This window comes from Scyliorhinus canicula, chromosome 9 (genome assembly GCF_902713615.1).
Source record: "Scyliorhinus canicula chromosome 9, sScyCan1.1, whole genome shotgun sequence".
Classification (NCBI taxonomy): domain Eukaryota; kingdom Metazoa; phylum Chordata; class Chondrichthyes; order Carcharhiniformes; family Scyliorhinidae; genus Scyliorhinus; species Scyliorhinus canicula.
The window spans coordinates 182,888,026-182,914,714 of NC_052154.1; the positions used below are offsets into that span (position 1 = coordinate 182,888,026).

The following is a 26,689-nucleotide window of genomic DNA, read 5'->3' on the forward strand; positions in this document are numbered from 1 at the left end:
GATGGAATATTTTGATGCACTGTGCAAATAACTTTCCTTTTTTCATTTGCAGGCATAAAAAGTCAAAGTTTAATGACCCTGTTGTGAGCAACCTAACCTACAGCAATCCATCGTATCGCACATCGACACAGGAAGTGAAAATTGAAACTGTTCAGAAACCAGCTATATACAATCAGCTTCGATATAAGAAAGAGGTAAACTACACAACAAGAGGGGGGGGGGGGAGAATTGCCATTTCATGATCAAACTTTTAACGGATATATATTGAAAGTCAATGGCCAGTGTGTTGTTCAGGGCACGGCAGCTGGGAAGAGGAAAAAGGGAAAGTGAATCAGGAAGTCATGATTCTGAGTTGCTGTGGCAACAGGCACTTTTATATACGTGTTGTAGTGGGGAGCTATGATATTGATGGTGGAGGCTCCAATTCCTCCCAACACATGGCAACCAGGAATCTCTCCCACTCTTACCGCTTGCCGTTAGCGTGCGTTGGAAGGATTTTGCACGTTGATACTCAACCTGATTGGCCACATTGCGAACGCACCTTCATTGACCATCATGTCCTGGGGTGGGATTCGGACCCTGAACTTATGACCCAGAGCTGTGGCGTGCTATCCACTGCGCCACAAGTCCTCAATGTAGTGATTTAGGTGACAGTAAGTATTAAGTAGCTGGAGGGCTGCTGAGATGAGCAGGAACGTGTTGTTTGCTGCCAACTATCGGAAATAACCTCCCCCACGTCACTTTTAGGGTCGGCTTTGGTGACGTGTTGAAGTTGGAGGGAACTATCATTGAGTTGTATGGAACATGTAGGGTGGGATTCTTCGGCCTCCCAGCCGCGTACAATGGGGGGCGGGATTCTCCGACCCCCTGCCAGGTGGGTGAATCACCGGGGGTCGGCGTGAATCCTGTCCCTCCGTCCTCCAAATTCACCCGCTCCCCAAAAATCAGCCTGGCATGAGTCGCGCCGCCTGTCTCGGAGAATGGTGGGGACCAGCGCGAATCAATGGGCCCCGGGGCTGCCCGAATTCTCCGGCCCGCCTTGGGCCGAAGTCCCGCCCGTTTTTTACCAGTCCCGCCGGCGTAAATTGGAGTAGGTCCCTTTCCGGCGGGACCTGGCGGCGTGGGCGGTCTCCAGGGTTCATGGGGGGCGCGGGGGGATCTGACCCCGGGAGGTGCCTTCATGGTGTCCTGGCCCGCGATCGGGGCCCACCGATCCGCAGACGGGCCTGTGCCTAGGGGGCACTCCGTCCTTCCACACCAGAGGCTGTACGGTCCGCCATTCCCAGTGCGGAAGCGAATCCCTCTGCGAATGCGCGGGGATGACGCCAGCATTCGCTTGCGCCCCGCGCAGGTGCCAACACACGCCGGACGGTGGAGCCCCTTCAGCACCGGTTGGCATGTCACAAACCACTCCGGGAGGGCCTAGCCCCTGAAGGTGCGGAGGAGTCCGCACCTTTGGGGCGGCCCGACGCCGGAGTGATTCACGCCAGGGTAGGGGATAATCCCGCCCGGGAATTCCCATTAAATCAGCCCCGCCATGCCGGGAAACCAGGAAATGGGGGTGCGCTGCTGGCTTGACCAGAGAATCGCATCAACAGCAAACAGCCAGAGAATTCCAGCTATAATTACCAATTATGAGAGCATTATGTCAACTACAGCAAATACAGTTGATGTATTTTAAACTCTAGCACGGCAACATTTGTTCCCTCTCACACACATATTCCTGTCTGGGTGTATAACTCTGCCTGATTTGCAATGCAGATTAGTGTTCTTGTGATTCTCTCATCCGTGCCAATTTAGCAAACTCGGCAGCATCCTAGCAACAGTTTCTAAACCGCACAGTGCAGCCTCCAGAAAGCCGACACCTCGATAACACTCCAGATCATAAATCAATGACTTATGGACTCAAATAATTAGACTGGTTTTTGACTTATGTAACAGGCGTATCCAACGTTCCTTCTATCGAGTTGGAAGGAAAACAATTTGCATAAAAGGCTGGGGGATAAAATGCAAATACGGACGCCTCAAAACTAGTAGCTTATTTTTAGCTGGGTCCAGATTGTGCTTGGCTGGAAGATTATGAATTTTTACACAAATGGCGGAGAGCACTGATTAATTATTAGCACTTTAATATTTCATAAATGATCATTTTTTAAATGTAAAAGAAAAAAGGGGAAAACAGCCGCATATTTGACAATCAGGCTCAAAGATCCCGGGGTCAAAGTTTACTCTCCATCCCAGCGCAAAACTGCTTCGTTTTTGACTCCAGCCTTCACAGTTCATCCGCGCACATCTCACTGTCTTTTCTGACCTCATTGGAATTCTAGTCCAATTGTGCCGTGATTAGAATTTCTTCCATTTGGAACGTTGGGCGCGATCTATCGTTAACGTTTCTAAGGTGCCATTTCTTGCGGGTTTGGATGGGAGTTTTCTCCCCAGCTCTAACCACAATTAGTCACTTTTTTGGGCCCTGGGGAGTTTCTCTCTGTCCCAGTCCACATTTGCAATTATTTTCATCACTGGTGAGCTGGATTCACTGGCCAGGTCAGCTCCTCCTACTTTCTTGAAAGGATGCCCCGATCTCTAAGCGAGCTTGAGGGTTCCTCCCACCCATGGGCAATGTCACCCCGCACAGATGGCCATTACCCCACACCCCCCCCGAAGTGAGGAGACCGCACGATGGGGTTGCGGAGGGCTTCACACCCCCCCCCCCCCCCTCCCACTTTTCAGACCTTCCGACGCCCCGTTTCGGGCCCGCCCTTTCCTGGATGCCCACCTTTCAAACCCCAACCTTCTGCAGGCGTCTTCATACTGCCCTTCATCTCCCACCCCCACCCCTCAATCCACATCCCCTCCCTCATCCCTCCTTTTGTGGGCATGGCCCGCTCAGGCCCTGTCCCTTGGCTCTGGCACCCTGGCACTGTTGCCCTGGCAGTGTGCCAGCCTGGCAGTGCCAACCAGGCACCTTGGCATTGCCAGCCAGGCACGTTGACATTACCATTCTGACACCTTGACAGTGCTATTCTGGCACCTTGGCAGTGCCATTCTGGCACCTTGGCAGTGCCAACCAGGCATCTTGGCAGTGCCATTCTGGCAGTGCCAATGTGCCAGTGTGGCAGTGCCAAGGTGTCCGGGTACCACAGGGAGAGCCAGGGAACTACCCTGCCCTGTCCCTGACCACCGAGGGGACTCCAATTTCCCGGAAGACCCCCTCCTTGCGTTCCACCTGATCCACATTTGCGTGGACCAGTACTAAATGACACATTGCTGGACTTTCCGTGGGGAGGCTGGTAGAAGTCAGGAACCGGTTTTGAACCAGCGTCCTCACGCGAGATCTGATTAGATCTCACAAGGTGCAACGGCCGTCGGGAAACTCGGAAGGGGTGGGGGGGGGAGGCTCTTCCGGCATTCACTGGCCACGTCGCACCCCCATTCCGGCACAACGCAGCCGGTAGATCACGCCCAGTATTTGGATTGGAATGATACTTCAAGGGGCAAGCGGCCTTGTGTGACCTCCCGAAATGCTAACTGTTATCATGTTTGCTGATGGTTAGCGAGCATGTGATCCCTCCTCACAGTTGGGGTAGTTCCCAGCCTCGCTCTTGAGTAAGTTGATCCGCTGGCAACTTTGGGCTCACAGAGTGAGCATGTGTGAATGCATCGCCCATTGTGAGGGGGCAATATTATAGGCAGAGGCAGAACAGGATGTACAGAATAAGCAGAAAGAATGTGATAGTAAAGATTGGGACAACAAAGAAATAAGTAACTGTCCCTCTGCTGTCTCTGTGAGCAATTTGTCAACATGACCCCTTATCAAAATGGACTATTTGGTAACATCCATCATTAGATGAAAATATACCCAAGCAAACTGGACATTGGTAGAATGTGGTGAGAAGGAAAGTCCAAAGAAGTCAATGACTGACGCAGAGTCAAAGGAGAGAAGAAACAAATCGGGCACGATTTAACTGACTGGGAACAAAGTCTCACAGCGAGCGCGTTCAGCTCCTTGTTTCCCGGCACTCACAGCGCTGTGAAACACCCCACTATTTACCGCACCCCCGGTTAGATAGGGAACCACAGCAGGGAACGCGAGGCCAAGGCCACGCATCGCCCCATTTTGTGCACTGCAGAGGTCTGCCCGCCGGAGCTCCTCAGTGTAGCGAGCGATCTGGCATCACGAGCCCCCGCCGCGACCCCCGACCACCTCCCAAGCCCCAATTCACCATGAGCGGGTTCCCAGGCCCTCCCGCACCTCCTAACACCCACGTGGGGCATCCCCAGTCCAATCACCGCCACGTGAAAAATGCCAGCTTGGCATCATCAGCCTGGCACCCTATCAGTTCCCAGCCCACCAGCTAGTACCACCTGGGCACCTCGGCAGTGCCAGCCTGGCCAGGGGGCAAGCACTTCGAGGCCTGGGAGATCCCACAAGTGTCACTCCGTCTGGTCCCCGCTTGTGGGGACTAGAATAGAATGGCATTCGTCAGGGTGGCACAGTGGTTAGCACTGCAGCCTCACGGCGCCGAGGACCCGGGTTTGACCCCGGCCCCAGGTCACTGACCTTATGGAGTTTGCACATTCTCCCCGTTTCTGCATGTGTCTCACCCCTACAACTCAAAGATGTGCAGGGTCGCTGGATTGGCCACACTAAATTGCCCCTTAATTGGAAAAAATGAATTGGGTACTCTAAATTTAAAAAAAAATTACAGTTTGAACAGATGGAATAGGGTTTTACCTTGGATTAATTGCAATATGCCTGAAAGGGGGGGTTGTTTGAGACCAGTTTAGAATGCATAACGCAGCACGGTAGCATTGTGGTTAGCACAATTGCTTCACAGCTCCAGGGTCCCAGGTTCGATTCCGGCTTGGGTCACTGTCTGTGTGGAGTCTGCACATCCTCCCCGTGTGTGCGTTGGTTTCCTCCGGGTGCTCCGGTTTCCTCCCACAGTCGAAAGATGTGCAGGTTAGGTGGATTGGCCATGATAAATTGCCCTTAGTGTCCAAAATTGCCATTAGTGTTGGGTGGGGTTACTGGGTTATGGGGATAGGGTGGAGGTGCTGACCTTGGGTAGTGTGCTCTTTCCAAGAGCCAGTGCAGACTGGATGGGCCGAATGGCCTCCTTCTGCACCGTAAATTCTATGATAACCAGAATCTATTAAAAGTTGTGGGGCAGGTGAACTCCATGACACGCTTTGGGGTTCTCTGAACCCTGGCTCATAACACCAGGATCTGCAGTCTGACAAGGGCATCAGGGGCAAATACTTTTCCCACAGTCTTTAGCATGAAGATGCCTTGATAGTTGCTCCAGTCCCTCCAGTCATCCATGTATTTGTACAGAATCACAATCTTTGCATTACACAAATCTGGGGATACTGTCCCCTCCCTCCAGCAGAGAGAGAGAGAATTTTGTGTTGTGTGAAAGGAGATCGGAATATTCCGGCAGAGTTGTAGCCACTCTTTGACGTGTTTCCTCGAGGTCTGTTGGACCTTATTTTGAGTGATTCTTAACCCATTCAGCGTTTTCTAGCTCACATCTCTCTTGTAATTAATGAGAGTGGATCACTTTCCTTCAGTGACAGGTTCCACCACAGTGATGTTAGCCTCAAAACAGACAATATTTTACTGCACCTGCTTCCCATACCTTAGTGTGCGGCCTTGTAGTTGATGCCTTGAAGTATGTTCTGTTTCGCTTCTGCACTCTATGTGGGAATGCTGGAGAGCACGCTCAATCGGGCAATCGTGTGTCAATCGGGCCTCAGAACAGTTGTTTTATTTATCTTGGTGACAGTATAGCTGCCATTGATACGAGGGCAACATTTGAATTTAAATGAAAAAACGTCAAGGGTTGCACATGGTAAACATCAGGGAGTGATGTGTATGCCAGTCAGCACTGTGGTAACAGTGTGTGTTGGGGTATATAACAGGGAGTGATGTGTGTCACAGTCAGCACTGTGGTAACTGTGTGTGTTGGGGTATAACAGGGAGTGATGTGTATGCCAGTCAGCACTGTGGTAACTGTGTGTATTGGTGTACACAGGGAGTGATGTGTGTCACAGTCAGCACTGTGGTAGCTGTGTGTGTTGGGGTATAACAGGGAGTGATGTGTGTCACAGTCAGCACTGTGGTAACTGTGTGTGTTGGGGTATATAACAGGGAGTGATGTGTGTCACAGTCAGCACTGTGGTAACTGTGTGTGTTGGTGTACACAGGGAGTGATGTGTATCACAGTCAGCACTGTGATAACTGTGTGTGTTGGTGTACACAGGGAGTGATGTGTGTCACAGTCAGCACTGTGGTAACTGTGTGTGTTGGGGTATAACAGGGAGTGATGTGTGTCACAGTCAGCGCTGTGGTAACTGTGTGTGTTGGTGTACACAGGGAGTGATGTGTGTCACAGTCAGCACTGTGATAACAGTGTGTGTTGGGGTATATAACAGGGAGTGATGTGTGTCACAGTCAGCACTGTGGTAACTGTGTGTTGGTGTACACAGGGTGTGATGTGTGTCACAGTCAGCACTGTGGTAACTGTGTGTGTTGGTGTACACCATGGAGTGATGTGTGTCACAGTCAGCACTGTGGTAACAGTGTGTGTTGGTGTACACAGGGTGATGTGTATCCCAGTCAGCACTGTGGTAACTGTGTGTGTTGGGGTATAACAGGGAGTGATGTGTATCCCAGTCAGCACTGTGGTAACTGTGTGTGTTGGTGTACACAGGGAGTGATGTGTGTCACAGTCAGCACTGTGGTAACTGTGTGTGTTGGTGTACACAGGGAGTGATGTGTATGCCAGTCAGCACTGTGGTAACTGTGTGTGTTGGTGTACACAGGGAGTGATGTGTGTCACAGTCAGCACTGTGGTAACTGTGTGTGTTGGTGTACACAGGGAGTGATGTGTGTCACAGTCAGCACTGTGGTAACTGTGTGTGTTGGTGTACACAGGGAGTGATGTGTGTCACAGTCAGCACTGTGGTAACTGTGTGTGTTGGGGTATAACAGGGAGTGATGTGTGTCACAGTCAGCACTGTGGTAACTGTGTGTATTGGTGTACACCATGGAGTGATGTGTGTCACAGTCAGCACTGTGGTAGCTGTGTGTGTTGGTGTACACAGGGAGTGATGTGTGTCACAGTCAGCACTGTGGTAACTGTGTGTGTTGGTGTACACAGGGAGTGATGTGTGTCACAGTCAGCACTGTGGTAACTGTGTGTGTGGTGTACACCAGGGAGTGATCCCAGTGTTATGGGCCAGGGTTTAGAAAACTCCAAAGTGTATTATGGAGTTCATCTGACCTCTAACTGTTTATTGATTTTGGTAACAATGAGCACAAGAGCCTGCTTTTCAGGTGTTATTCTACAGAGTTCTTAGGCGCTTTTAATTTTTAAAAAAACAAGCTTTATTCTAAGAATTTAATTAACATTTGTATAAACACACACAGTAAGAATTATTATCAACTACAAACATAAATAACCCACACAGCTACAGTAATCTATGTATACCCCTTAATGAATTTCCTCTTAACTGTTCCAATTCAATAACAAAATCCAAGTTAAACCAGAAACCCCTTTTCAAAGGTGTGGCCCAGCACACGGCATTCTTACTGGTTTAAGACTTGTTATTGATACTCTGTTCCCCTTTCCAAACAGCAGCTTTGAATTCCTTCCAGAAAGCAATTGTCTCTTTTAAGTTATCAAGTAGTCTGAAAACAGCTTTTAAAATTAAGATAGAAAAACACTTCTTTCAACCTGCGCAGTTCATCCAGTCCAAAGCCAAAGCGAAAGTAAAAGCTCACAGAGCCACAGCCCAGCTCCACCCACACCATGACATCACTGAAGCCACGTGATAAGACAAAAACATTTCTTAAAGGGGCACTCCCATGACACCCAGTCAGCACTGTGGCAACTGTGTGTGTTGAGAATGTTGTTTGGAGAGTCATTTCTGCTGATGATCAGATCCAGTTGGTGTCAACATTCTGAACTGGGCTGTCTCCAGGACACCCTGTGGCAGGTGCGTTCTGAAAGAAGGCGTCAGTTACACAAAGATTGTGGTAGCAGCAAAGCTCAAGTAGTCTCTGTCCGGTTTCATTTCGAAGGCCATGATGTCAGAGGCAGGATTGCCATATCACATGGCCCATGCACAGCCTTGTGTTAAAATCCCCCATTTGGTAAAGATGATATGACTTGGGGATTCCGCTATGATATTGGTAGGGACAGGCTTGCTAATCCTACAACAGCGTACCTAAAAAATTGTCCTGTTTTATTTATTTATATAGATATATATATAGAAACATATATCATATATATATATGTAAATATAAAATAACAACATATTGAATGAAATGAATGAAATTAAAATTGGTTGTCAGAAGTAGGCTTCAAATGAAGTTACTGCGAAAAGCCCCTAGTCGCCACATTCCGGCGCCTGTTCGGGGAGGCTGGTACGGGATTGTATAACAGAAGCACAAAACTACTTAACAATTACTAAAGAGAAGATTCAGAATCACTGATGTGTTGTATTTTGAAAATCTTTTTACTCCACTGCAGCTTTCTGGTCCATCTGATAGCCTTTCACCTTTCATTTTCTGACTTCTACTTCAAACATCACCTCAGGTACACGTCAGCATGCGTGTGTGAGACCCATAACCCAGCAACGTCCATCCACTTAACATGGGCTGGCGCAACGCATTGTGGTATTTTGCAAATCTGGAAAGGGTGGCTACATTTTCTGTGACAATAACAGTCTTTTTTTTTAAATCGACCTATTTAACAGATCTAATGAAATATTAACAAAGGAGAAGGCAAACTTGGTGCTGTGCAATCGAGTGGAGAATTCTAAATGTGTGCATATTTTGTATGGCCTGCTTGCTCCCCGGCATTAGTTCTGTCCTCAAATGTTAGCAAACAGCTATTAAATGTTACAAGCTAAGGTTTGTAAAGCTATGATGTTTCTTCACATAAGAATGCACACGTTTTCTCTGTTTTGCCCACGACACACTGCAACCTGGAAAACACTCGATAATGTCGACAACATTTTGGAAGTTTCAGAGGGCCCAGAATATAGCCAATCCATTTTTTATTAGCTCAACCTTTTTACAGTTTGCAAAATGCGAATGCTTCCGTAACAAAACAATTTGAAACTCGTGGCCTTTTAAATCTGCTCTTTGCTCTTTTTAACAACAGGATAACTGCTTGTTGCGGCATGAAACCCTGGCAAATTCTGCATGCAGTTTTATACTATTATCGTTTATTTTCTCCTAAGCTCGTTCAAATTATTTGCAGAACAGAATCATAATTTTGTTACACATCCAGTAATATATATAGAAAACAATATATATGTGTACACAGTAAACAGGTGACATTAGTATATCTTCTTTATTCACCAGCAGAAGTAATTAGTTAACTTCCTTGGTATTGTCACATTGTTTTGTCAATAAAATAGCAGGTGTATTTTCATCTTTATCCCCTCAGCCTTAAGTATTATTAAGTTCTAGAATGGACAATCTGTTGCGAACAACTTAATGTAATTAACCTTACTGCCTGATTGTTCTTCAGCCGAGAGTAATTGAAGTAAGAACGAGGGATTGTGCCAAAGTTTCCCACCTCTGCTCCTTCCTGCCAATAAATATGAAAATCTGTGCCAGTATTTGATCAAAGTGCTCACTAGCTGGCCTTGTTCTACTGCAAATTACATTTGGATTTGAATAGCTAACTTAATCTTAACAAGTTAGACTGGGTGTGTATTTCGCTGTACCTGTTTTACGATACCGATTGAATGCTCCGAAGCTTAACTTAGAAGGCCTCATAAAGCCCTGAGGGGAGTAGTTTGAAGAAATTGGCCTTGCCCTCAATAGAAAAAGGATTACTTTTGAGAATGTCAAATAAACCTGGAAAATGGTGCCAACTCTAGATTCCAGCTGAAATAAAAGACGGAGAGTTGTGTAATGTGTGTGCGGGGATGCACTGCTTATTGTTCTCAATGAATAGACTTGTGCGGAGGAGGGGAAGATAAGCAGAGATTGGGTAGGAGTAGCAGAATGTGCAGAATGCAAGTGAAGGGATAGATATGGGCAACTAGCTAAAAGGTAACTGCCTCTGCAGCCTAATATTAGCGAACGGTCTACCTGACCTCATGTTAAAATTGGTTATTATTAACATGAGAAATTGGAGAAACACACACCCAGTGATAGCGGAAAGAAGGAAAAGTACAAATAGGGAAAAGTGGAAGGGAACGGCAAAGGTCAGGGACATGCGACCCAACAAGTGGCTCGTTAAAGGGAAAAATATAAGGTGACACGGTGGCGCAGTGCTGCCTCACGGCGCCGAGGACAAGGGTTTGGTCCCGGCCCCGGGTCACTGTCCGTGAGGAGTTTGCACATTCTCCCCGTGTCTGCCTGGCTCTCACCCCCACCACCTAAAGATGTGCAGGGTAGGTGGATTGGATTGGCCATTTATTGGGAGGGGAAAAAGAATTATGTACTCTAATTTTATTTTCTTTTAAAGAAAAAAAAGGAGGTATATTTTTGATTGCTACTATGATTATTGCAAATATTGTGCCTATTTCCGTGCCTTTTTGGAGGGAAAGAACAAAAGGTGAAAGACTTGAGGGGTGCGGCTGACTTACATCACCGGCCATTACCATTCAGATAACGTTCAGAGATATGGACACACCTAGCCAGGAATGACGCACACACCTAGCCAGGAATCACGCACACAGCTATACAGGGATAACATATACACACACCTATCCTCACACATCTATCGTGGAATTACAAGAGAACTGCCTTTACAGGTCACTCGGATAAGGAGGCTATTTGGCCCATCGAGTCAGCACTGACCCTCTGAAAGAACACCCTACCTAGGCCCACTCCCACGCCCTATCCCCCATAACCCCACCTAACCTGCACATCTTTGGACTGTGGAGGGGAAACCGGAGCACCCAGAGGAAACCCACACAGACACAAAGGAAAGGTGCAAACACCACAGAGACAGTAACCTGAGGTCGGAACTGAAGCCGGGTCTCCGGCGCTGTGGAAGCAGTGCTAACCACTGTGCTGCAACGCCATCGTTCTATCTGCTACATTCAGGACTGTGGACAGTCCCCCCATTATAGGAACAGGGAGTTCCCAAAGATTTAAACATGTCCAGTTAGTGAAGTCGCTGGCCAGCACAGAGACCCAGAGAAACTTTGATATTCTGCTTCAATTCAAATCGATTTATTTAAGAGGGAGTTTGAACGAACATTTTCACATGGCTGTTAATACAGTTTGCATTGCTTTTTATCAGCATCAAACAGGAAGGTGTCTGCAAACTTTCAAAGCACATAATTAGGTTTTAATAAAACAAAGTTCCAGTTATGTTATCTGCTGTGGCAGAATTATAAATTGAGGTAGACAGAGTTAGGAAGTAAATGACAGAATTGGGGAAACAAAATACAAACATTTTTTAATCAATGGGACGTGGGCATTGCTGGAGCATTGATTGCCCATTCCTAATTGCCCTTAAACTGAGTGGCTTGATGTAGGTCTGAAGTCACATGTAGGCCAGACCGGGTAAGGATGGCAGATTCCCTCCCCAAAAGAGCTGTAGTGAGTGAGCTAGATGGGTTTTTAACAACAATGGTTTCGATTTGATTTGATTTGATTTATTGTCACATTTAAGGAAGTACAGTGCAAAGTATTTTTCTGAAGCCAAGGGAACGTACGCAGTACGTACATAGTAGACAAAAAAAAAGTTTTTTTGTATTTTTATTAAGGTTTTGCAGAATATTTCACAATAAAATAGTAGTAACAATAATAAAAAAACAAACTAAAGTGAATATTAACATAGTGTAAAAAGAGAATATACAATAACAATTAAATAGACATTATCCCACGGGTCCCAGTCTTCCCACACCATCCCAATGAAGCACTCACTCTCCTCCCCCACCCTCTACATTTGAGGGTGCTGCTGACATTTTCATTTTCCCCGAGAAAGTCAACGAACGGCTGCCACTTCCGAGAGAACCCTAGCGTAGACCCCCTTAAGGCAAACTTTATTTTCTCGAGGCTGAGAAACCCAGCCATGTCGGTAACCCAAGTCTCTACACTCGGGGGCTTCGAGTCCCTCCGCATTAATAAAATACTAGGGAGGCAAAGGCCAAGACGTCAGCCTCTTTCGCCCCCTGAACTCCCGGGTGCTCTGACACTCCAAAGATCGCTATCTCTGGAAATGGCACCACCCGTGTGTTAAGCACCTTGGACATTGCCCTCGCGAATGCTTGCCAGAAGTCTCTAAGCTCTGGGCATGCCCAAAACATGTGGATATGGTTTGCAGGGCAGCCCTTGCACCTCATACAACTGTCTTCTACCCCAAAAAACTTCCTCATTCTCGCTGCCGTCATGTGTGCCCGGTGGACCACCTTAAATTGAATGAAACTGAGCCTGGTACATGATGAGGAGGAATTAACCCTGCCCAGGACCTCTGCCAACAGATCCGCTTCCAACTCCTCACCTAGCTCCTCCTCCCACTTGCCCTTGAGCTCAACCACCAGTGTTTCCTCCGCCTCCTGTAGTTCCTGGTTGATATCCGATACCTTCCCCTCCCCCACCCAGGTGCCGGAGACCACCCAGTCCTGTATCTTCAGTGGCGGCAGCGTCGGAAAGGCCATTACCTGTTTTTTCAGGAAGGCTCGTACTTGCAGATATTTAAAGGCGTTTCCTGGCGGCAGATTAAATTTGTCCTCTAGCGCTATCAACTTCCGTCTGGGAACAGATCTCCCATCCTTCTGACGCCTGCCCTCTGCCAGCTCTGGAACCCACCATCCATCCTACCCGGGACAAACCTGCGGTTGGTGATTATTGGGTGACAGACTGACGCTCCCCCCACCTTCTTGTACCTCCTCCACTGTCCCCAGATCTGCAGTGTCACCACCACCACCGGACTTGTGGAGTAACGGGTTGGCGAGAACGGCAAAGGAGCCGTTATCAAAGCTCCCAGACTAGTACCTTTACATGACGCCGCCTCCAGCTGTTCCCACGACCCGACCGACCCCCCCCCCCCCCCCCCCCCCCCACCATCGCCCGCTTCCTAATCATAGCTATATTGGCCGCCCAGTAGTAGTCACGAAAGTCCGGCAACGCCACCTCCCCCCCCCCCCCCCCCCCCCCCCCGACTGCGCTCCAACAACGATCTCCTTACTCATGGGGGTCTTAATCGCCCACACAAAGCCCGTAATGATCCTATTCACCCACTTTAAAAGGCCTTAGGGATGATGACGGGGGGCACTGAAAGACAAACAAAAATCTGAGGAGGACAGTCATTTTCACGGTCTGCACCCTCCCTGCCAGTGACAGCGGGAGCATGTCCCAACTTTTAAAGCCCCCTTCCAATTGCTCCACCAATCGGGTCAGGTTGAGCCGTAGACAAAAAAAGGATAACCGACAGAGAACATTGACAAATGGTACATCGACAAACAGTGATTGGTTACAGTGCGGAACAAGGGGCCAAACAAAGCAAATACATGAGCGGGAGCAGCATAGGGCGTCGTGAATAGTGTTCTTGCAGGGAACAGATCAGTCCGAGGGGGAGTCGTTGAGGAGTCCAGTAGCTGTTCCCATGTATCGTTAGACTTTGAATTGCAGATTTTTTCAAATCGAATTCTGCCGTGGTGGGATTTGAGCCTTGAACATTACCCTGAGATTACTGGTCCAGTGACAATAGCACGATGCTACTGCCTCCCCAGAGGTTTGAGAAGCAAATTAAAAGAGACATAGAGGAGCCAGTCAGTGTGGCTACTGAAAGTGGTAATTGGTAACAGTTATCCTTGTCTTGGGATATAAACAGCACGGTGGAGCAGAAAACAAGAGGATCAGGCCTAAGATTAAAATGGAATGGAAACATCCAGACTGTCTTCGGGTTTTACGACACATACATCAACGTGGACCAATGTTTGAGAAGATATAAAAAAGGCTCATTTATTGACAGCTGCTGGCGTATCCCAAATAATAGTATTCTTTTCATAGCCTCATGCCTGAGGTGAAACTGTGACAAAAGCATCTGACAGGACAGACATTGGTTCAGTAACTGGAGGTTTGTTGAATAGATTACTAATATTGGAGGTGCAAAGGTTTTCATATCAGTTCTTTTTCATGCTTCTGTAACCCATATTTTTGAACCGTTCTCCTATAATTAGTAATACGTAGCCATAAAATTTTAAGTTACCAAGGCTACATTTAAGTATGCGAGATTTTCAATCTGTAATTAACCAGGTCGGGTTTGCACTGGGCTCCGTGTTTATTTTTCCTCATGTCTAGGATTTGATTTTTGCGTTTCCGTTAAGGGAATATTCCTGAACAGAAACTTGCAAAAGGAATTATTATAGGGTCATCGAGCTTTACAGCACAGCAATAGGCCCTCCAGCCCATCGTGTCTGTGTCAGCCATTAAGCACCTATCTATTTTAATCCCATTTTCCAGCACTTGATCTGTGGCCTTTTATCCGGTGGCATTTCAAGCACTCATCTAAATCCTTCCTAAATGTTGTGAGAGTTCCCGCCTCTACCACCCTTTCGGCCAGTCAGTTCCAGATTCCCACCACCCTCTGAGTGAAAAAGGTTTCCCTCAAATCCCCATTAAGTCTCGTGCCCATTACCTTAAAATTATGCCCCCAGCCCCCATTTATTGACCCCTCTACTAAGGGGGAAAGTTCCTTCCTATCTACCCTATCCACGTACCACATAACTCGCTTGATGATGGAGCTGTGCTCCGAAAGCTAGTGATTCCAAACAAACCTGTTGGACTTTAGCCTGTAAGACTTTTTACTGTGCCCACCCCAGTCCAACGCCGGCATCTTCACATCATGTCCCACATAATGTTGTACACCTCAGTCATGTCCCCCCTCAGCCGTCTCTGCTCTAAAGAAAACAACCCCAGCCCATCCAGCCTCTCTTCATAGCTGAAACATTCCAGCCCAGTCAATATCCTGGTGAATCTCCTCTGCAGCCTTTTTAGTGCAATCACATCCTTCCTGTGGTGTGATGACCAGAACTGCGCACAATACTCGAGCTGTGGCCTAATGTTTTATATAGTTCCATCATAACCTCCTGCTCTTATAGTCTATGCTTCAGCTAACAAATGTCCCATATGCCTTCTTCAGCCACCTTATCCACCTATCCTGCCTCCTTTAGAGATCTTTGGACATTGTTACTATCCCAGTTGATGTTTTCCCTGGATAGGAAGATTCCCAGAATGGAACCCTAGCTCAAAAGACCGCAACTTTTACTCTTTGTTTATAAAATGTGGAGCAACAGAGTCACAGGACCACTAACTAGTTTTAGCAACAAGAAAAAAAACATTTACTAAACAGGAAACATTTGATTATAATACATTTGATTATAGTATGGGGTCAGTGGAGAAGGCACAGGAAGGAGGAGAGGGCCTCAGTTTGGACCCCGATAAGGAACAACCATAGATTTGCTCCGGGCAGGATAGACGGCTGGTTTCAAGGCTGGTATAGGGCAGGCATTAGAAGGGTGGGGGACCTGTTTATAGATGGGACTTTCCCCAGCGTGCAGGCCCTGGAGGAGACGTTCGGCCTGAGAGTGTGAGAGGAGGAGCTAGGCGAGATGCTCGAGGAGGGCCTGTGGCTGATGCCCTGGGCAGGGTGAATTCGTCCGCATCATGTGCCAAGCTCAGTTTAATTCAGTTTAAGGTGGTGCACCGGGCTCACATGCCGACGGCGAGAATGAGCAAGTTTTTTGGGGTGGAGGACAGGTGCACGAGATATGCAGGGAGTCCAATGAACCATGTCCATATGTTTTGGGCATGCCCGGTGCTTAAAGAATTCTGGCAGGGCTTTGCGAGGGCTATGTCAAGGATTTTGGACACACGGGTGAAGCCGAGTCCAACAATAGCGATCTTTGGGGTGTCGGAGGATCCGGGAGTGCAGGAAGCGAAAGAGTAGTGTTGGCCTTTGCCTCCCTGGTAGCCCGGAGAGAGATCTTGTTAATGTGGAGGGACTCGAAACCCCTGAGCGTGGAGACCTGGGTTGGTGACATGGCTGGGTTTCTCAGCCTAGAGCGGATAAAGTTTGCCTTGAGAGGGTCCTTGCTGGGGTTTGAGAGGTGGGGGGAACTGTTGTTTAAAATAATGTGTATTTTCGTTTTGTATAATGATAGCAGCTACCTTGTTTTGTTAAAAAAAAAATTATTTGCCATGTAAAAATTTTGGTTGAAAAAAGCTTTAATAAAAACAATTTTTTTAAAAACTTAGGTATAAAAAACATACTCGATGACTGTGATAATGATGCGTGATCTCTCCTTGTTGTTCTCGTCTTCTCTGCATCTTTTGACATAGTCAACTATTACTGCAAGTCCCTCCAAAGATCTTACCCTTGGCTGCTACCCAGTCTGGCAGTGTCCGAGTGGTGCCATGGTGCCACCCTGCCGGTCTGGAATGCACTGAGGGGGGTTGCCTCACATCCTTTAAACAGTAACCTGGATGTGCACTTGGAATGTCATAACACTCAAGGCTATGGGCCATATGCTGGCAAATGGGATTGGGTAGGCGGGTCAGGTGTCTTTCATGTGTCGGTGCTGACTTGATGGGCCGAAGGGCCTCTTCTGCAATGTATGATTCTGTGATACATATTGATTTTATATTCTTGGTCCTTTCCCCCCTTGTCTCCAAATTCCCAATTAAGCCACTCTGTTTCAGAACCGCTCTGTCCAGTGGTGTTGGAAGAACCTAAAGGGTCACATCTGCCTTCTTGGCAGCAGGAGTCTGTTCCCGAGCAACATCCATAGGAAACTTAAAGTTAGGAAACTTATGAGGGAAATGAAACCCTGCGAGGGACCCTCAGTTACATAGAATTTACAGTGCAGAAGGAGGCCATTCGGCCCATCGAGTCTGCATCGGCTCCTGGAAAGAGCACCCTACCCAAGGTTAACACCTCCACCCTATCCCCATGACCCAGCAACCCCACCCAACACTAGGGGCAATTTTGGACACTAAGGGCAATTTATCATGGCCAATCCACCTAACCTGCACACCTTTGGACTGTGGGAGGAAAACGGAGCACCCGGAGGAAACCCACGCACACACGGGGGAGGATGTGCAGACTCCGCACAGACAGTGACCCAAGCCGGAATCGAACCTGGGACCCTGGAGCTGTGAAGCGATTGTGCTATCCACAATGCTACCATGCTGCCATCTAAGTGGTCATCTTAATATGGGCCTTGAATAGCTGTCTCGCTCTCCCCACTGTTTTAGGTGGGAACTTTATTTAAATGTTCACCTGGATCCAAAGCCTGTTATAGAACACTGGGGGGGGGGGGGGGGGGGGGGGGGGGGGGGGGGGGGGGGGGGATTTTCATAAAGGCTAGGTGTGCACAGAAATGTGCAGGGTTTGTGCTTCTTGATGTTGTAGAACCAAAAACAATTTTGCAAAGGACTGACAGCCACTTTATTTTGATGCATGGTACATAGTTCTTGCAGATTAAGCTGGGTTCATGTCACACATTGCCCCTTATAAATATGGCGACTGTGTATACACTCTGATGCACAAGTTCCCCCTACAAAGATGGCCGGTGTTTATCTGGGCCAATCAGCATTTAATGGTCCATGCACGGCATTGGCAGCAAACACACCCATTTTTATATTTTAGAAATTTAGTGTCGCTGTACACAAATAATGTTTTGCAAAATATCTTCTTGGCCTTTTCGCTGACAAAGTCTCTCCATCAAATCCTGCCTTGGGCAAAACTCTCCAGTTGTTGCCACATATAGCCCTCAGCTCTTGTCTCCAGTATCCCACCTTCATGTGTTTCTTGGCCTGCCTTGCTTTCTCTTTCCTTGGGGGTTCTATGTGAGAGCTTGCCATGTAATGTTCTTCCCAGCCTCCTCAAAGTACAGCCTATCCAATTCCATTTTCGCCTTTTGATTTGGAGGACCATTTTGTCTTGTACTGTCTCCTCCCACAGCCGAATATTGGCCATAATTCTCTGACCTTGTCCGCAGCTGGGATTCTAAGATCCGGCTGCAGCGAATAGGATTTTAGGGCAGCACGGTGGCGCAGTGGGTTAGCCCTGCTGCCTCACGGCGCCGAGGTCCCAGGTTCAATCCTGGCTGTGGGTCACTGTTGCACATTCTTCCTGTGTTTGCGTGAGTTTCGCCCCCACAACCCAAAGATGTGCAGGGTAGGTGGATTGGCCACGCTAAATTGTCCCTTAATTGGAAAAAATGAATTGGGTTTATAAAGAAAAAGTGAATGGAGTTTTACCTGAGCATCACATTCTCCATTGTCACTGGTATCGGCGGCAGGACAAACTAGGATTGCAGAATCCTGGCCATTATTGATGATATTTGTCCAGTGTTTCCTAAGGATCCTTATCAGGCATCTGTTGATAAAGGATTGGATTGTTGTCAACATTGTTTTGATGGTCCTCCAGGTTTCAGAGCCATTAGGAGAACAGACTTTATGTTGGAGTTGAAAATTTTTAGCTTTGTAGCCTTAGACATCTCATTTGATTTCTAGATGTCGGAGAGAGTGGCAAACGCCGTTCTAGCCTTCCCAACTCTGACCTTTACATCCTTGTCTGTCCCACCGGTAGCACTTACAACACTACCCAGATAGATAAAAGATGTTCAGCGGGATTCACCATCGACGGGATCCTCCGCTTCACCGGCAGTGCACCCACGCTTGCAAGTTTCCCGATGGCGTGGGATGGCCACAATGGGAAATCCCATTGGTTCGCTGCTGGAACGGAGGATCCCATTGCTGGCGGTGGCGTGCCAAGCCGGAGAACAAGGCTGGCGGGACGGAGATTCCCTCCCAGCTTCATCCAGATCGATGTTCCTTATCTTAAAGGAGTTGTTATTCCTCGTGTTCATTCGCAATATCTTTGTTTTCTCTGCATTGATGTTAAAGGCAACTTTATCCAACATTTGCGTCAGGTGATGGGCTTGATCTTGCATCTGTCTGTGGTTGTGTCATCGGCAAAGACTAAACTGGTCAATGAGGGTCTATTGTATGCCATTGTTTGCCTCAAAATTCAGTCAATCGTAAGCAAAACTAGGAATGGTGACGTCAAATTGCCTTGTCCAACATCTATTTGTGTGTTGAATTTACTAGAGAGGCTTCCTTTATTTAAGACTCGACAGCTCATTCCATCACAGGTATTCTTCACCAGGGAAATTATTTTCATCAACTTCCACAGAGTGATTTGGTCAATGCTGTCAAACGCCTCTTGTAGCCTATAAAATTGAAGTCGATCAAGAGTTCCATTCTAATGATTGTTCGATTACAATCCATAGGGCTGCTAACTGATCCACACAAGATATTCCCTGGCAAAATCCTGCCTGGTTATCCCTTAAGCTGTCTTCTTTTTTTTTTAAAGGGCAATTTAGTGTGTCCAATCCACCTACTCTGCACATCTTTGGGCTGTGGGGGTGAAACCCACGCAGACACGGGGAGAATGTGCAAACTCTACACGGACAGTGACCCAGAGCCGGGATCGAACCTGGGACCTCGGCGCCGTGAGGCAGCAGTGCTAACCCACTGCGCCACCGTGCTGCCCATTAAGCTGTCTTCTTAAGGGAAGAATGAAAATATCTTTAATTCTGTCCACTATGATGTGGTACAGTACTTTCCCCGACACAGAGAGCAACATTATCGCTTCACCACATAACCTTCCTTCCAATCTGATGGTACCCTCTCCTTCTCCCATACTTTCCTCAGGAGTCCATAGGACATATCCACTGAAGTGTTACTATCCGCATTGAGTGCTTCTGCTAGCCTGTCGCTTGGCCCAGCTGATTTGCCACAGTTCAGTGATGTGGTGACTTTCCCCGATTTCTATTTTTGATGGTGGTTCACAGCTGATATCCAAGGTTGTAGGTCAGCTGATGCAGTTGGTGGGTGGCGGTTACAAAATATAGATGGAAGCAATTACAAACAAGTCAGGACATCATGTTTCAAAAATATTTACATACATACATGCACCACAACAATAACAAAATTCTCCAGATGCTGGGAAATAAATTAGTAAGTGCAAGAAATACTCAGCAGGTCAGGCAAAATCTCTGGAAACAAAGTCAACTTAGATGTAAACAGTTTATGAGCAGGAGAAGAGGGAAGAGAGGGGGGAGCAAAGGACAAAAGGGAAAGCATTAATTAAATGATGAAGGGGATAATGGTGTCAGGCAAAAGGGAGCGGCAATGGATCTAGAGGACCTGCAAATGGCCACAGCGGAACCATTACCAGCACCAGCTGCCTGGAAACATGGGAACGGCAGTGCCTATCCAAAGTTTTGGAAATCAGTGTTGTGTCTGATAGGTTGTAAAGTGCCTAATCTAAAAGTATGGTGCTCTTCCTCAAGCATATTTGGAGCTTTGATGGAACCTTGTAGGAGGCTGAGGGTAGAATAGGGGCTGGTTTAGCACACTGGGCTAAATCGCTGGCTTTTAAAGCAGGCCAGCAACACGGTTCAATTCCCGTACCGGCCTCCCCGAACAGGCGCCGGAATGTGGCGACTAGGGGATTTACACAGTAACTTCATTGAAGCCTACTTGTGACAATAAGCGATTATTATTATTACGAATGGTCAGAGAGACGGGGAATTAAAATATCAAGCGACTGGAAGCTTGGGCCACGTGAGGTGAAATATGTATATCTCCCAGGGGAACCCCACAAAGACTATTTTGTTAGAATGGAAACTATAATATACACGTGTGAAAGGTAAGTAGAAATGTGTGTGGGGGGGGGGCTTTACATGGAATTAAAATGTGCTGTGGCCAGCTTGTGATGCATTCTTTGGATAGAAGGCTATCAGCTATCGATTCAAACTGATTGCCTTTCCTTTTCACAGACAGCTACAGATAATAGTTACACCAAAGGAAAGATAAAGATTGTCGAAGGCATCTGCTTGCTGTCGAATGATGACATGTACTGGGACGACTTGAAACAGATTAAGGTCACGCGAGGAGGAATCCTTCGAGATCACGCTTGCATGAAGGCAGGGACCCTGTCCATCCAGGGCAGCACAGACTCACTTGGTGACACAGAGACAGAACAGCTGCTGCAGGATGAGCCACTGTCGGAGTGCAGCAATGTGAACGCGCGCGTGCAGGAGAGAAGTGGCCTCCCCTTGCCTGACACCGGCTGGAAACACAGTCGCAAACCTTCAACCGAGAGTGAGGTTTGATCGGAAATAGCTTCCTTCTTTTCTTCTTTCTCCTGTGTTCTATTTAAAATATGTTCCCACGGCAACCTCGGACAGTGACTGGGCACGCTCCAGACAGTGTGGGGAGGGGGGGGGGGGGGGGGGGGGGGGGGGGGGGGTGTTCAGATTCCTATTTTGAAAAAAAGAATCAACACAATCGCAACTCGACTGGGAATTGAGTGGTACTACAGGCTGTCACCAGTTACTCTGGAAAACACAGTGCATAACAAGACTGGATAGAAGCCAAGGGATCATACTCTCTTAAGTGTTTTCAAAATGTCTGATACACAATTTTAACAATTTTTGTTCTCAGATAGATTTACATTAAGTATATGTTTGGTTGAAGCATGAATGTACAGATGGTTATCTGCAGCATGTTTTGCCTTACTTTTCTACTGTAAAGGATTCTGCTGTTTAGATGGATGTAATTCTGTACATGAAGCAAAGTAATCTTTCTGGAAAAGACTTTACACGCTCTCCGCAGTCCTCTCGTACCTTGTTCTCTTAAGGAACCGTCTGAAACCCCTTGTAGTCTCAGGTAAGACTTCTGTACAGAAGGGAGAATATTGAAAGGACACATTTTAATTCACCCGTTCATCCCCACTTTGACATTCAGACACAGTGGAAGTGGTAAATGTGACCTGATTCACTGTATTTTCCTGTTGCTTGGGATGGGGGTTAAAAGAAATTGGCAAACAATTCTACAGAGCAAGCTGCATTCGCCCTCTAATTATCTGTCTCAGCACTGATTTATGATTGAGATTCTAATTTTGTACTTTGAGTTGCTGCCATCATTGATTATTAACAAGACTTAGCCCTGCTTGTAACCACTATGCACATTATAGATGAAGAGACCAGGTATTAGGCCTGAGCAAGCTAATTACATTAAATAACTTATAATCATAGTAAAGACCATCTAACATACAAACAAATGTCTTGGTTGCAATTGTGGGCCGGAATTCAACACTTCGTATCAGACCTGACGACGTACGATAGTGTTATCTTATGTTACGACGTGGCAACGTACAGCAATTTGTGGTGAGTGGGAGTGAAGTTACCAATGGGGAGCAGGCCACATTATTATAAATGACTGATGTGAGAGGTCGCTAATTTGAATTTACATTGAGCTTGAGTGGCAAGAACTCGGGTCAGTATACCAAGGGGTGGGGGTATGGGGTGGGGGGGATGAAAAACAAATCACCTTTTAAAAGTTGAAGTATCAAACAAAAACAACTGAATTAGGCATGTTCAGTTCTAATCACAGGTGAGATTTTACTACCTTTTCTACTACATTTAGTCTTGATGCTCAGCAACTGAATTTAGACTTTGAAGGGGGAGGAATTGCTAAGCGGAGTACAAGTACAGAGTATTCCCCAAAAAAGTTATTTAATTTAAGAATCAATCTCAAAGGAGTTATCATTAGTGACTAATTCCCCCCACCCAACCTCACCCAGTGAAGAATTGCCTATGTCAAGTGTGCTCTTTACACAAGGTCCCTTCAATGATATGCGTCACAAGGGTGACTTTATATTTATCCAGAATATCCATTGACTTGCACAGAAGTCAGTAATTCAAAATAATAATCATAATCTTTATTAAATGGTTTAGCGACCAACTTGGAATCCCCTAAATGTACAACATCATGTGTGTCAGCCGAGACATCAGAGTGTAACAGTCCACTAAATCAAAGCTGTATTCTGCAAGGTAGGAGACATGTTCTACATTTGTTTTGTGAAAATAGCGGTGGCATATTTTTCACTGGCAGAGTTCCTTGTAATCTTTGCCTCTTTTAAGTGTAGGGTAGAATGCTGTTAGTCGCTGCAAAGTGAGATTGCCCCGGGGCACCTTCAGGTGATCACTTGTACAACTTTGCAGAAAGTTAGGAGGTAAAATTTCACGGGCCTTAACTCAGTTAACAGCAGTGAAATAGACAATGGGACGTTGGAACCATCTAACTTCCACTGAGCATTTTGCTGCTGTCTAATTGTCTGCTGTGTCTTGACCCATGTTACAAATTATTGTTACTTTGAATAAAAGAGGAGAAAAATCTTTCCTTCCTTAAACTTCCAGCAAGGACAATTGAGTGGCATTCCCAATCCAACTGCACACGTACAACATGAAATCAGTCTCCCTAAGTAAAGTGCTTTTTTCCAATCAATAGATTATAGCTTCATGACCATGTAATTATTTTCTGAGCATTTGGATAATAATGACTTATTTATCAGTGAAGAATCTCGGCTTCATAAAGAAACTGAAATGGAGAGAGTTTCCATTTACTTCAAATTTCGTCTATACCTCAGCATTTCAGCTATTCATTTTTCCCCCTCTAATTCCCTTGGCACTTTTAAGAGCACCACATCCGACAATTAATTACTATTCCACAACATTTTCATCTCTATTCCACTAACATTGTTACATTGTCTTTGTAACAAACGTTGAAAGGTCAACTGCTTCATTTGTATGCTGTTTGCATTCTTGTTTTGATTGCTGCTTTTACAGTGTTGCTTAGTATCAAAAAAGGAAGGGACATTGTACATGGTCAATTGGAGTAACTAAGTTGAATGAGAAATTGAGTTACTGCCAGATTTACCATTTCCACCAGGTAATGGAACACTTTGCTGTTGACATAATTCCTGCTCGTTCTCTTTCCTTCCTAATTATATTGGATCAGTTTTTTTGCCAACAAGTGGCCAATGCTGGAAATAGAGCCAAGACTTGAGGGTGTTTTGTTGCAAATCACACAGTTTGGATTATTTGCTTAGAAATGTATTTCTTTTGACCAAATGACTAATGTTTAACCTTGTGAGTGCCTGCTGCTTAAACCTCAAAGTCTGACACGGTGCTATTTTAACCAGACCACAACTTAGGGCCACTGTTTGTTATTGTCTGCACATTTAAACTTGCATTTTTTAAATATAATAACTGGATTATTAATCAAACAAAGCTACTTTCTATGGTAATTATGACAACAGATTTTAAATATGTAAATATGTGATAAAGCTCCAGAATTGTAAAAAAAAACATAAATTGTGATGCACCTGAAAATGGTTTAGATTTTATTCATGGTTAAGTAAAGAGCGACTCAAAAGCTTATCATATTCCTTTTTATCATTATCAGTGACCAGAATACCAGTATAATGAACACAATTAACCTTGTGAGGAAATAATGCACCAGGCCTTTTAACCCTTTGAGCACTATTATTATTTTATAGTATTTCAATATGGGAGGGTTTTTTTTACTGTTTATGAAAAATATTTTAAGATTTATTTGATTATTGTTTCTGCTGTATATCACCTTCCTCTTTAGTAGTATTCAACTTTCGAACTTTGTGGACTCAAGATTGTTCAGTAGCAACACAAAGGTTTTGTTGTGTGGTGTGAAGTTTACTCTTAATCCAGAGTTACTTAATACGAATTATCTGCTTCTGGTTTTTTTTGGCAATCAGGTCCAAATTTGCTGTGTTACTTACATTGCTTAATTTGAGTCATTTTCATCAATTATTTAACGCATAAATGACTTCAAATTATCAGGGGGAGACTGTACTAGGTAATTTCTGTACTCAATGGGTTAAAATACTCAGGTAGTGAACTAACTGTGGCAATAGTTGGTAATTTGGTCAGTTTAGGATAATAAATCGCACAATCCTAGGTAATTAACTGATTATTAAGTATAGATATTTGATTTTAAAAGATAACAACTGGCTTTATGATACATATTACCTAGAGTTTTAACTAAGCACAGCATTATTTTCTTTGTGGAGAAAGCTAGGTACTTCCGTTGCACTCACAGGAATATCTTGTATTCTACGTTATCAATTTAGAAAATACTATAAAAACATAAAGGATTTTAAATGGTTTTGAATATTATTTTACATCCAATAGAAGGGAAAGCAGAATAAGTAGACTGAAACGTACATATTACATTTTGGAGATGAGTTATGCACTTGTCGTCCAATTGTGTTATAATATATTACTGATGAGAGGCTGCATAACTAATGTGGGTCTTTGTAATTATCCCAAATTAAAACCTGTAATGTTTAAGACAGTCTTGAAACTGCTAACTTTGCTCAGATAGGAAGTGTTTACAGAACAATTGTTTAGTGTGAACTATATATCTGTGTGTACATAAAATGAATTGATTATTAAAATTGAATGTTTTTTAAACTTTGCCTTATTTGTGTAATGTTTGAAACTGTGAACTCCACATAATTATTTATTTAGTATTCCTTTAAATCTGCCTGTCTTTATTCCAGTTTTTCCTAACTTTTACTAAATACACCAAGGAGACCTTGTGGGCACAGGGGTCAGGTCCCTATCTCTGGACCAGAAACTTTGGGTCTGACACCAACACCAGGACTTGTTGGCCATGAAAGGGGTGAATCACCGGGGTTGATAATCCTTCCAGCAATTCCCCCCTATGCCCCAATGGTTAAAAAAAACTGTGGGTGCGAAGATACACTTTACAAAAAAAACTAAATACACCAATCTTTATAACCCATCCTAATTTTAACACCTCTGTTAATCTTGTTTCTATATGTCGAACGGGTGAGATGGAGTGAGGTGGAAGTTCATATGGAGCATAAGCACCAGCATAGACCCATGGGTCAAATGGAAATGCTATCTAACTCAATTACACTGTTGTCTTGTTGGGTGTGGGGGGGGGGGGGGGGGGGGGGGGGGGGCAGCAAATCAATTAAAATGAAATAAAGCATAGAAACATTGAAATAGAAAATAGTAGCAGGTGGAGGCTATTCGGCCCGTCGAGTTTGCTCCGCCATTGACTATGATCATGGCTGATCATCTAACTCAATAGCCGAATCCCGCTTTCCCCCCATATCCTTCGATCCCCTTGTCCCTAAGTGCTGTATCTAACTGCTTCTGGGAAACATACAATGTTTCGGCCTCAATTACTTCCTGTGCCTTCATAAATGAGTAGCCATGAACACCAAGTGCTTATATTATTGGGTAATTTGCTGAACTTCTGAATGGTAGAGTGGAATGTCTTGTGGTGCCGTGGCCACGTTCTTACCTCTGAGCCGGAGGCACTAGGTTCAAGTCCCACTTCTGGACTTGATGGCCATGGAATGTGCAAGGGTTTCCTGGTCAACCATACTGCAGAACCAACAGAAACTACTGCGGTATTTTGCCAAGGATAGTTATGAACCCTCTAATAAGAGTCCATGGTTGCCAACGTCCTCTTCGGGCCTGGTACCTGGAGGAGGAATGGAAGAATGGCCATCTTGGAAAATTTCTATTTGTTTGCCTCCCATGGCCACGTAAAACATTCCATGATCAATAAGATGCAGCATAAAGCTAATTTTGTCTCTGACAATGTGCTTCAAATCAAACCTCCGATATGTGCCCCGTTATTTTGATTTCTTAAACTATCCAAATCATGACTTCCTAAATTAGATTGTCTATTGTGATTCTGCATGTAGACAGTTTTGTACTGCGGATTATTGCCCACAAGGAACTGTGGTGACACTGTCCCCAAATA

At 45.6% G+C, this 26,689-nt stretch overlaps 1 protein-coding gene across 5 annotated transcripts in view; it reads left to right on the top strand.

The window, feature by feature from the left end:
* Positions 1-21,270, top strand: part of lrp4 (low density lipoprotein receptor-related protein 4) — a 437,607-nt gene extending 416,337 nt beyond the window's left edge. For 4 of the 5 annotated variants that reach the window (XM_038808284.1, XM_038808286.1, XM_038808285.1 and 1 more), the window contains exons 37-38: positions 53-194; positions 20,839-21,270. In XM_038808284.1, coding sequence (XP_038664212.1) covers positions 53-194; positions 20,839-21,174 — 478 coding nt within the window. In that variant the 3' untranslated portion in view covers positions 21,175-21,270. Of the gene's footprint in view, positions 1-52; positions 195-8,540; positions 8,607-20,838 lie in introns of all 5 variants that reach the window. The other variant, XM_038808288.1, reaches the window with a different exon arrangement.
* The last annotated feature ends 5,419 nt before the right edge of the window (positions 21,271-26,689 follow it).